Here is a 12,302-nt window from a genome sequence, read left to right as displayed (position 1 = left end):
TAATTAGCTTCATTTAGTTAAATATATATTTTTTACTTATTGTAAATTAATTTGGAAAAAATAATATTAATAATTAAATTTATTTATTTACAGCTAATGTGCTAATATATTTACTTTATTGTTATTGTTAATTAATAATTAATTTGTAATTACATAATAATAATTATTTTTGGGTAAAGGAGTATTGTTAGAGTTCAGGGTCAGTTTTCAGTTTTTGGGTAAAGGGGTATTTTTTGGGTTCAGGGTCAGTTTTCAGTTTTTGGGTAAAGGGGTATTTTTAGGGTTCTGGGTCAGTTTTGGGTTTTTGGGTAAAGGGGTATTTTTAGGGTTCAGGGTCAGTTTTCAGTTTTTGGGTAAAGGGGTATTTTTTGGGTTCAGGGTCAGTTTTCAGTTTTTGGGTAAAGGGGTATATATAGGGTTCAGGGTCAGTTTTGAGTTTTTGGGTAAAGGGGTATTTTTTGGGTTCAGGGTCAGTTTTCAGTTTTTGGGTAAAGGGGTATTTTTAGGGTTCAGGGTCAGTTTTGGGTTTTTGGGTAAAGGGGTATTTTTAGGGTTCAGGGTCAGTTTTCAGTTTTTGGGTAAAGGGGTATTTTTTGGGTTCAGGGTCAGTTTTCAGTTTTTGGGTAAAGGGGTATTTTTAGGGTTCAGGGTCAGTTTTTGGGTTTTTGGGTAAAGGGGTATTTTTAGGGTTCAGGGTCAGTTTTCAGTTTTTGGGTAAAGGGGTATTTTTTGGGTTCAGGGTCAGTTTTCAGTTTTTGGGTAAAGGGGTATATATAGGGTTCAGGGTCAGTTTTGAGTTTTTGGGTAAAGGGGTATTTTTTGGGTTCAGGGTCAGTTTTCAGTTTTTGGGTAAAGGGGTATATACAGGGTTCAGGGTCAGTTTTGAGTTTTTGGGTAAAGGGGTATTTTTTGGGTTCAGGGTCAGTTTTCAGTTTTTGGGTAAAGGGGTATTTTTAGGGTTCAGGGTCAGTTTTGGGTTTTTGGGTAAAGGGGTATTTTTAGGGTTCAGGGTCAGTTTTCAGTTTTTGGGTAAAGGGGTATTTTTTGGGTTCAGGGTCAGTTTTCAGTTTTTGGGTAAAGGGGTATTTTTAGGGTTCAGGGTCAGTTTTGGGTTTTTGGGTAAAGGGGTATTTTTAGGGTTCAGGGTCAGTTTTCAGTTTTTGGGTAAAGGGGTATTTTTTGGGTTCAGGGTCAGTTTTCTGTTTTTGGGTAAAGGGGTATTTTTAGGGTTCAGGGTCAGTTTTGGGTTTTTGGGTAAAGGGGTATTTTTAGGGTTCAGGGTCAGTTTTCAGTTTTTGGGTAAAGGGGTATTGTTTGGGTTCAGGGTCAGTTTTAATTTAATGTACGCTGGATTTGGTATAGTAATAATTAAATTATTAGAGTCCAACATATACTCACATTTAATATACAGTGCAAAATTTCTAATAAGATTGTTACATTATAGTAAGATAATGATACAAATTGTTCAACATGATTGTAGAAACATTATTTTTATTTATGTTTCACAAATAAAATGTTATTTCATTACAAAAATATTTTTATTACATTTGGTTTTATAAACATATTTTATAAACACAATGATAAGCAACTATACAGAAGCATTATTATTTTCATCCTTTTTGTAAAAAAAAGAAAATTATTTATTATCTGTTTTACATATTGTAATTTCAGAAAGAAATGTAGAAATAACAAAAGTATTTTTTCCACTTCATTTCAATACATCAAATATTTATTATATAATTCACAAATTTTTTACATATTTTTCAATTATTATAATTTGTGACAATGTTCTTATATTTCTAGATATTGTTAACATAAATATTATTCTTTTTTTAATATGTATTTATTACATTCATTTATATATTTGTTAATCAAATCATTGTAGGATTAAAGTAAATATTTCTTTACAATAATAGAAACTTAATGTTTATTTTTGCCTATTTAGTTAAGTATAGATATTATATTTTATACTTGGGACTATTTTATTGCATTTGGGTGCTTTATTTTGTAACCGGGTTAGGTCGTTTTGGGTTATTTGGAAGAAGGGCTGATCGCGGTTGGGAGACACTTCACGTCGCTTCAGGTAAGGTTTATTTTATATGTTTTATGTGTATTTTAATGATGTTTTGAGATTAGTGACCTTATATTTTGTGTTGTTGAATGTGAGGGAGTTATTTTTTAGATTTCGAAAACAGATAATTACTTATGGTATATACACATAGTGTTAGTTAGTTAAATCATTATATATAGAGTGAATTTTAGTCTTTTACGGTATATCTACAAGTGAAATCATCAATTTTAATATTTTGTACCTAATTACTATCTAATTAATGTGGGTGGGAATGTCTGTTTTCTATGTTTTTGTCATAGGTGTACGCTACATCGGAAGTTCCGTTTTTTTTTTAAAGGAAGTGTTTGTTTGTTTAATTCAACACTGCTTTACAAACACTTCTTTACATTTTTCGGTTTTGCTGGAGCGATTCTTTCTATTTTTCCAATTTTTCGGGTTTTTTATGGTTATTCGATGGCTCTGGACAACGTGGATGTCTTAATTTTGGAACAGTTGTATTTTAAAAAAATTTTTGGGGTTAATTTTGCACTACCTTGATTACTTTGGTGGAGAAGGACGTTATTGGATTGACAACATGATTGGTAAGTCCTTGCTTTCTTATTTTGTGTGGGTGGGTAATGTTATTTTTATTATGGAATTGTTTTTTACTTGTTATTTAGTTTTAATGTGTGCATATATTATAATAATATCTCTATATATTGCATACATTAAATACTTTAGAAGCTCACGTTACATATTTTTGCATACTTAGGTGATACTTTTAGTGTTTTATAACATTTTGGGAATTAATTAGAGTAGTGTTTTGGCAATGATGTTTAGGTATTCTATGCCTTTTGTACTAGGGTAAAGTTTAACTTGTTCTTCCAGGTACTTGTGCATTTGTTTATTTTGCTTTGATGTTTTAGGGACAAGTTCTGTTACAGATTGGTCCATTCTAAATTCCTGGTAGCTCTGTTCTTTCTGTAGGCATTTAATGAAATGTTCTAGAGTTTGTTTGGTTCTGCCAGTTGATTGTACAAATGCATTGTGCCAACCTTCCACTGCATTGTTAGTTTTTGATTCTCCTTTAAGGGTACTTCTGTAAACGTTCCACCAGGGTATGAGGAATTTGGGATTTCGTCTGTGGCCAGATCTGTGGAGTCTGCCTACCCAGGTGTCTTCAAAGTAGTCGAGAAATGGACTTAATTTAGCTTCATTTTGTTTGTAGAAGGGGCTGTCTATAAGAATGTTGTAGTGTTCAGCTACGTCTGTTTCAGGGACATAAGCAAGTGCAATGAGTTTTTTAATTTGGAAAGCAAAAGATGAGTTTGTAGCATATTCGACACTTAGGGTAGTTTTTTGAAGGTGTCTCCATAAACACTGGTTTAAATGATAATAGCAGCCTTGAATGCAGGTATGGGGGTGGATTTTTAGGATAGTTGAGAGCATTGCTTGCTCAAAATCAAGAATGATTTTTTCAGGAGAAAAATCATTAGTTTTTTGTTTAATTATATTTATTAATTCCATATATGTGGAATTATTTTTGTTTGGTAATAGTGCATATAGCAAAGGTATGTTGCAGTTGTGGTAGAGGCCATGTATTGTGTATAATTGGAAAAATGGTTTGGGACAGATGTTAAATGTTCCATCCATCATCCAATGTTGGTTTTGCTGTAGTTTAACTAAATTCATATTGGTACCAAAAATTATAAGCCTTTTGTCATTATTTTCGTTGTCGTAAACTATAAATGGTTGTTTATTTAAAGTTATTATTTGGTTAGCAGTTAAATTTATATCCTGATATGTTCTGGGAGATGGTGTTGTAGCAGTAGTAGCTTTTTTAGTTCGTGCTATAGTTCTTTTTAAGGAGAGGATATTTGGCATTTGAGTTGTGGCAGTTTTTGGGATTTTAGGAATGGCTTCTTTTAAAATGAAATTTGTTTGCTTTTGGGAACCTGTACTAGCTTCTTTTATATTTTCCAAAGCTGTTCTAACTTCTATTTCAGTAACATTAGGTGGATGATTGTGTTCCCTAGTATACAGTACTGTAGCTTCTCTAGTTGTTGCTCTGCCATAGCACTTGTTAGAATAATATTTACAACATTTCCAATTAACTTTCATGCTATATTGCTTTTCTTGTGTATAAGTGTAACCCATGTAGCATAGTAATAGTTTTCCTTTCTGGCTGGTCACAAATTCGGCTCCTTCGGTCATTTTGTACTTTGTATATCTATAAAATATATATATAATAGTTAATGTCAAATTAAATGTGATAAATAATCTATGTTAGTGATAAGTAGGAATGTTTATACTTACGTGTTTTAGAATTTACAGCAAAATTAGGAGTTGCTTGCTTCTTTTGTTGGGGATAATTGTTTGTGATGTTGTTGTAGCTGTTATGAAAAACATGAAAGTAGTATATTATTAATTAATGTTTCGGTACATTTGCAATGTTAGAGCTCATTTCTACTACAAAAGTGTATCTTCATGATTCACATTGTGAAGATACTTACATATTCTTTTAGGTTGGTCTTTGCCAGTATAGTTGTTTCTTCAGCTTCTGGAGAGTAGTTTGTAGTGTTATCTTAAATAAAAAAGGAACATATGTGTTAGAATAATCACCATGTTGGTATGTTTTTTAATAGATTATCTGGTAATTATGTTCTTTAATATACTTACTTTGTGATTAGTATCTTTATTATTCAGAATGTGGAGTTCTGTATTATGTCTGTATATCTATTCGTTGTGTTTGCTCTGTAAATAAACAATATATAATAGAAAATAATTAGAACAGTTCTAAATGTTTGTATTGTTTTTCCACATTTATTTCAGTTGCATAATACTTACTTAGTAAAATGTATTGGAGAAATAGTACTGATGTCCTTAGTTCATTAGTAGTGCAGTTTTCAGTAGTAGAATCTACAGAAAAAAAGGAATATGTGGGGCAAAAGTCATTATTTCTGTGTGTTTAGATTTATGTGCACATAATGAAACAATGTGAAATTACTTACATAGTTATTAGAATCTGTATTCCTATGCTTTGTTCACAGTTATTTTGAGTAGAATATTCAGTAGTCGTTGTATCTAAAAAAAATAGTTTCATATAATTATTTAGCATGTTAAGTAGTATGAATAGCAAAGGGGCACTGGGTATTTAGCAGGTAAGTAAGTAGTAGTAGCAAATAATGCAGTTTCTATTTTATTTACTTACTTAGAAGATGTGATAGTAGGTTGATAGTCTGGTTCTTCTAGTTGTTGTGCAGCAATTCGGATAGAGATAAATCTCCTTCAGTGACTTTTGGCAAGTAGTTTGTGTTTAGATTTTAATTGTTTATATAGGGGAGTGTCAGTAGTAATTACTTTGCTATTGGTTCATTTAAAAAATTAGGTTTGTGATTGGTTAGTTAGTATATTTGAATTTCAGTTGTGATTACTTTGTAATAGAAGTGAAAAACCAAAAAAAATAATAAAATTATACAAAGTAGTATAGAATATTTTTATATGTGTAGGTGATATAATTATACCAATAGGATATTTTTGACAAATTAATAGTGTGTCTATAGTATTAATTTAAGTATTGTGTGTTTATTTAGATGTGAAAACATATAAAACGTTAATTAATTATACAAACAGATGCATATAAAAAGTCGATATAGCTGATAATCCGATATTGAAGTGCACGATATTTTTGATGTCGATATTATAGTTAATGTCATTATTTTTTGTAGATAGCGATATTTTTGTTTTCCGATGTTAATGTAGTCGATATAAAAGTAAACGATGTTTTTGTATATCGATATTAAAAAATCGATATTTGTGTATATATCTAGTTAAGTATAGGAAGCCGATATATTTGATTTCGATATTTTTGCTCCGATATTTTTGTACGTCGATATTGTGAATGTCGATATTTTGTCAGACATTCCTATGTGGTGGTGGTGGAGGACACGGGCCTGGGCCAGATGGTGGCCACCACCACCCTCATCGTGGAGCACAAGTTCATCCGGGGCTGCACCGCCCGCGGCCGCATCGAGGAGGTGGTGGTGAGCGATGAGTGCCGCGGCCGGCAGCTGGGCAAGGGCGTGTGTGTGTGTGCACGTGTGTCTGTGCATGTGTGTCTGTGCATGTGTGTCTGTGTGTGTCTGTGTGTGCGTGTGCCTGTCTCTGTGTGTGTGTGTGTGTGCACGCGCACGCGGGTATGCACGCGTGTCTCTGTGAACAGCATGCCGGAATCGGAGCGCGTGTTCACGCGCGTGACCTGATCCGATTCCGACATGCTGCGCTTGCTCATCTGTTGTCTCCCTCTTGGCTCGTTGTAAGCAGAGCCGAAAGCAATAGGGTCTCGCTGCGACAGGGCTTTCGCCCTGTGTCGCAGGTGCGAGACCTAAAAAGAAACCTGAGAAGTAGCTTCACCCTCAATAGTATCTCGCTTGAATTTCCGTATTTTACATCTGTTCATTTCTTGAGTGTGTCTTTCAAGTTGATTGTTAATGTCATTCAGAGTTTTAAACCAATCATCAGCATTCATTTTAGGGGATAATTCTTGCTTAAGTTGAATAATTCCGCTGTTCAGGTCATCAAGTAGTTTAGAAAGCTCTTCAACAATTAGTAAGATTAAATCAAGAGAACATTTGTTGAGAATAGCATACCATCTTTCAATGAACTTCGAGTTATTCTTGCAAAGAGATGGTTTGAGTGAGATTCTTAATCCTCTTGGGATAAATTGTACTCAGAGGTATTTGATGAGAGTGCTGGCGTGTAGTCATTGACTAATTTCTCTTTTGGTTACACACAATTGTTTTATGTGGCTTCGGATGCTGCCTGTACTTGAACTGGTAGTTTCCACCTCATTGATCAGAGCATAAATCTTGTGTGCTTCATTATCAGAAAAAGCTAATGTGTTTCCTCGATTCCTGCCCTTTTCTTTTGACGCACGACAGTGCAGCAGAAAGGCCTGCTGTGCGTCAAAAGTTTGTAAATGTGCATTCCCCAGATGGCCTAAAACCCACATACATTTGCTGGATAATAAAGTTGTTTTTGATAAGATTCTGCGCTTTGAGAAGGTCTCAGCTTTGCTATAATATGGTGTTCTGAGCTGTAAGATTCAATGGTAAAGCTTGTGCCAGCCTATGGTCTTCAGGTTGGATACTAGCATTACACAGCTTGCTTGAAACACCCAAGGAAAGCTGAATATGTCTCTCTCCAAAGATGCCTTTGCATCAAACTTCTATATCCTTTCTTGCTATTATGAAATGGCCAAACCTTATGATTATGTAAAATCAAGAATTAGCATATGAATTCTGATGCACATTTACTAAAATCTGATGCACATTATAATTCAGACTTATACAAATATGTGGACTAATCAATTAACCTATAATAAAGCAAAACATACGATAAACTCGCAATTAATACTAAATGAAACGCCTTTATAACTGAGAAATATGTACAAGAATATATGATTAAATAGTCTGTCTTTATATGTCTGTGGTGGTGATCAGCCTAATCAGCCCAGGACTTCTTATCTTCTTGGTACTCTGAAGTCCATAGTCATCCTACCTAAATCACTAAACCTAACATGGCTCTAGATTCCTGACCAGCTGAAATTCCACATGTTCAAATTGGCTTTCATCTGTAATAATTCACCTGTGACAGTCCCTAACATTTTTGGAACTTTATTAATAATTTTGCCTTATCAGTCTATGAGAGCATTTGAATAAATGTACGAGCTTTCTGTATTTACCCTAGTTGTATTGCTCTTGACTCTTACACCGGTCTTGTAGATATGTACCACACACACATAGATTTATAGATACAGAGGTTTCCAGTATAACCAAAGGGCATGTCTATGGCCCACCTAAGCATGTCTAGCCTTGAACTCTACGAGGCTCATCAGAGGTCGATGTGTGTATTGAACTATCAATAATGCTGACATTTCATTTTTACAGAAAACGTTTTTGAGGAAATTGATCGAGTGATTGGGAAGAACCGCAGCCCCTGCATGGAGGACCGGGGTAAAATGCCCTACACAGATGCTTTCATTCATGAGGTCCAGCGTTTCATTGACATCTTCCCACTTGGTGTCCCTCATTGTGTGACTGTTGACACCAAGTTCCAGGGATACACAATTCCTAAGGTACTGTTCTGGCTTGTAGATTTCTTACGTCAATATAGTAAGATTTACAATCAAGTGCAGCACTGTCCTAGGTCACATTATTATACTGTTAGCTATATGAAAACTCCCCTCAACTTACAAATGGGGCCTTATTACACAAAGTCTCTGGGGTGGAGATGTAGCACAATTAGTGATTGTGTCTGCCTTTTTGACACCAGGGCACTTTGATATTATAGATCTTGCTTGCCCACTTTTTTAATATGGCTCATACCAGTGCACATTTGTACTAGTGCAAAGGGTAGATCCTCACTTGAATGGGGATGTTTGCTTCACCATGCAAAAAAGAGAAAGGCTTAGCCTCTGTTCATGAGCCCTATTAACGAACAGTCGTGGGGGTTAACGACCTTCAGTGTGAGGCACTGATTGTATCCCTCATATCAGGTGGTAAACAATCAGTGCACCTTTCTATCTTCACCTTGGGAAGGTATCTCCAAGACACCCCCCCCCCCCCCGGCAACACTCCACAAGCTGTTGCAGGTGTACACTACACCCAAATGCGGGTGATCCCTTCTTCCCTTGAAGCAGAGGCAAGCTCCATTGCCTCAATGAAAACCGGATTGATTTTTTCTAACATTCGCTTTACTTTTCACTATTCAGCTGGTCAGAGTAGAAACGAGGGTTTGTGCAAGTACTGTGAACACCACACTTTTAGGTTTCGCCTGGACAGCTCTTACACTGTGCTTGTGAAATCTCTTGTATTTAATATAGCTTACAAAAGGGCTCTTATCAGTTCCCATACCAGAATTACTGTGTTCGATTTTATGTGGAACTTTTTTTTTGTTAACCCCCTGGCTGCACGCATTTACGATACTTCTACTAAAGATGTTATCACTGTTAAGCCCCATTCACGGTCAAGATAAGATCTCTTCCCACAAAAAAGGCAGACAGCTTCTAACAGTGTGCTAGAATGCTTGCTTTTTTTTACTTAATTGTGTAAAGCCAGTGCTTTAGATTTAGAACCTTTGTGGCATTTCCTATTCATGCCCCAGTACCTTTCTTTGCACTTTGTAGGCATTATCGGATTGATTTTTTTCAACTTAATCTATTCGGTCATTACGATCCAATTTTAAATGTTGTAATAAACATTGCACTTTAAAAATAAAGTTTATATGCAAGAACTATGCTATATTTTACTACTAAACAGGCAGCCACAAGTGCAGTTACCTTGCAGACAACAGAGTTATAATTTGAATGGTGCAGCAGGTGCAGTAGCATCGAGCCCAAAAGTTGTCAGAACTCCTCGAAACACATAATATTGCTATACTTGACTGCAAACAGGCAGTTACAATTGTAGTTACCTTGCAGTTAAAAGGGACTTGATTTGAATGGTGCAACAGGTGCAGTGGCACTGGGTTCAAAAGCTCTAGGGGCCCCACTAAACCTAGATTATTGCTAAAATTTAAAACTGAACAGGCAGTCACAAGTGCAGTTACCTTGCAGACAGCAGGGTCATGATTTGAATGGTGCAGCAGGTTCTGTGGCACTGAGCCAAAAGTTTTCAAAACTCCACTAAACACCAAATATTTATATATTGTACTACTAAACAGGCAGTTATAAACACAGTGGTCCTGGACAAGGCAACAGTGTCATTGTTAAAATTGTGCAGCAGGTGCAGTGGCACCCGGCCCAAAAGCTCCAGACACCCCACTAAACACCGATCATTGCTATATTTCACAACTAAACAGTCAGTCACAGGTACAGTTCTCTTTCAACCACTAGGGTCATGATTTGAATGGTGCAGCAGGTGCAGTGGCAGCGGGCCAAAAAGTTGTCGGAACTCCTCTAAACACCTAATATCGCCATATTTTACTACTAAATAGGTAGTCACAAATGCAGTTACCTTGCAGTTGAAATGGAGTTGATTTAAATGGTGCAGCATGTGCAGTGGCACCAGGGCCAAAAGTTGACAGAACTCCTCTAAACACCCAATATTGCTATGTTGTACAACAAAACAGGCAGTCATAAGTACAGATATCTAGCAAGCACTAGGGTATTGAATTCAAAAGTACATCAGGTGCAGTAGCACCGGGAGCAAAAGCTCCAGGCACCCCACTAAACACCTAATATTGCTATATTGTATTCCTAGACAGGCAACCACAAATGCAGTTCACTTGCAGACAACAGGGTCGTGATTTGAATGGTGCAGGAGGTGCAGTAGCACTGGGCTAAAAAGTAGTCAGAACTCCTCTAATTACACACATAAACACATACTATTGCTATATTTGATTACTAAACAGGCAGTCACAATTGCAGTTACCTTGCAGTTAGAAGGGGCTTGATTTGAATGGCAGCAATTGCCAAAGGCTCTAGGGACCCAACTAAACCCAGATTATTTCTAAATGTTACTACTAAACGAGACAGTCACAAGTGCATTTATCTAGCAGGCAATAGGGTCATGATTTGAATGGTGCAGCAGGTGCAGTAGCACCAGGACCAAAAGCTCTAGGCACCTTCACTAAACACCTAATACTGCTATATTTTACTCCTGAACAGGCAGTCACGTCCACTTACCTTGCAGACAACAGGGTCATGTTTTGAAAGGTGCAGGGGAACCAGGCCCAAAAATTGTCAGAACTCCTCTAAACACCTAATCTTGCTATATAGGGCCATGATTCCAATGGCACAGCAGGCGCAGTGGCACCAGGGACCAAAGCTCCTGGGACCCCACTAAAAGCAGACTATTGCTAAATATTACTACTAAACAGGATGTCCAAGTACAGTTATAAGCAGGCAATAGGGCCATGATTCCAATGGCACAGCAGGCGCAGTGGCACCAGGGACCAAAGCTCCTGGGACCCCACTAAAAGCAGACTATTGCTAAATATTACTACTAAACAGGATGTCCAAGTACAGTTATAAGCAGGCACTAGGGCCATGATTTCAATGGTGCTGCGGGTACAGTGGCACCAGGGCCAAAAGTTATTACAACTCTTCTAAACACCAAATATTGCTATATTTAACTACTAAATAAGCAGTTACAAGTGTAGTTACCTACTAGGCACTAGTGTCATGATTTCAGTGGTGCAACAGGTGCAGTGACACCGGGTCCCAAAGCTCTAGGAATCCCTCTAAACACCAAATATTGCAATATTTTACTACTAAACAAGTGTAGTTACCTTACATTTGAATGGTGCAGCAGGCGCAGTGGCCCTGTGCTCAAAATGTATCAGAACTCCTCTAAACACACAATATTGCTTTTACATGAATTAATTCTATTATTTCCCTCTTTCATTTAATTTTTCAAAATGTAGGTATTACTTACTCGCACTATACCACTAGTAATAGCACAATATATTGCCTTTTGGTACATAAACAAGTGCACTTTAACAGACTTTCTGTAACTTATATTGTGCAACTACTCAGCACGCTACAACTTACAACAAAAAACAGCTTGTTATTAATCACATAGGCGAAACCTAATGCATTTACCAATGCTTGTTGTAATTGCGCTCACAGTCCAGGTTCTGCACTAGCATACCCAGTAAATGACATGGGCATTATTTAGAGGTCACCAGGAGTCGCAACTTCAACCCCTTGCTTGTTCCTTACAACCCCCAACACTGCCTTTGCAACCCCCTGGTCCTAGTGGTGGCAAAGTCAGTGCCAAGAAGACAGAGACAGCTTCAACCTTCTTCTTTTCAGCAGAGTTTTAAATATGCTAACAGTGAATAATTGTACATTATTCACTATTAGTGTTATAAAAAACTGAAATATCAGGTAAATACAAATGTTTTAAATGTATGTTGTGTGAGTGTATTTGTGTGTGTGTGAGGGAGTGTTTATGTGTAAGTGGTTGTGAGCATGTGAGTGAAAGTGACAGTGACAGTCAGTGATAGGAGTGGAAATAAATTAGATTATATGCCAGTTAATGAGTATGAGTGAGTCAGGGTGAGTGAGAATTATGGAGTTTAGAGTAAGAGAGAGTGCAAGTCGGTGTGAGTAGGTGTGAGTTAATCAGTGTAAGAATGAGCGACACTGTGAGTGAGTCTATGATTGAGCGCAAGAACGTGAGAATGAATGAGTGTAAGGGAGTGAGAATCAGTGTGTAACAGTGAGTAGGTGAGAATGAGTGTGAGT

The 12,302-nt window shown here is 36.6% G+C and overlaps 1 protein-coding gene across 1 annotated transcript in view; it reads left to right on the top strand.

The window, feature by feature from the left end:
- Window positions 1-12,302, top strand: part of LOC144781872 (cytochrome P450 2C19-like) — a 303,887-nt gene that overhangs the window by 184,793 nt on the left and 106,792 nt on the right. The window contains exon 7 of the mRNA XM_078660916.1: window positions 7,999-8,186. Within this exon, the coding sequence (XP_078517042.1) occupies window positions 7,999-8,186 (188 nt within the window). The remainder of the gene's footprint in view (window positions 1-7,998; window positions 8,187-12,302) is intronic.

This window comes from Lissotriton helveticus, chromosome 9, assembly GCF_964261635.1.
Source record: "Lissotriton helveticus chromosome 9, aLisHel1.1, whole genome shotgun sequence".
NCBI classification, from domain to species: Eukaryota; Metazoa; Chordata; class Amphibia; order Caudata; family Salamandridae; genus Lissotriton; species Lissotriton helveticus.
The sequence above is the reverse complement of the archived record's forward strand: the minus strand, read 5'-3'. Positions and strand labels throughout refer to the sequence as shown.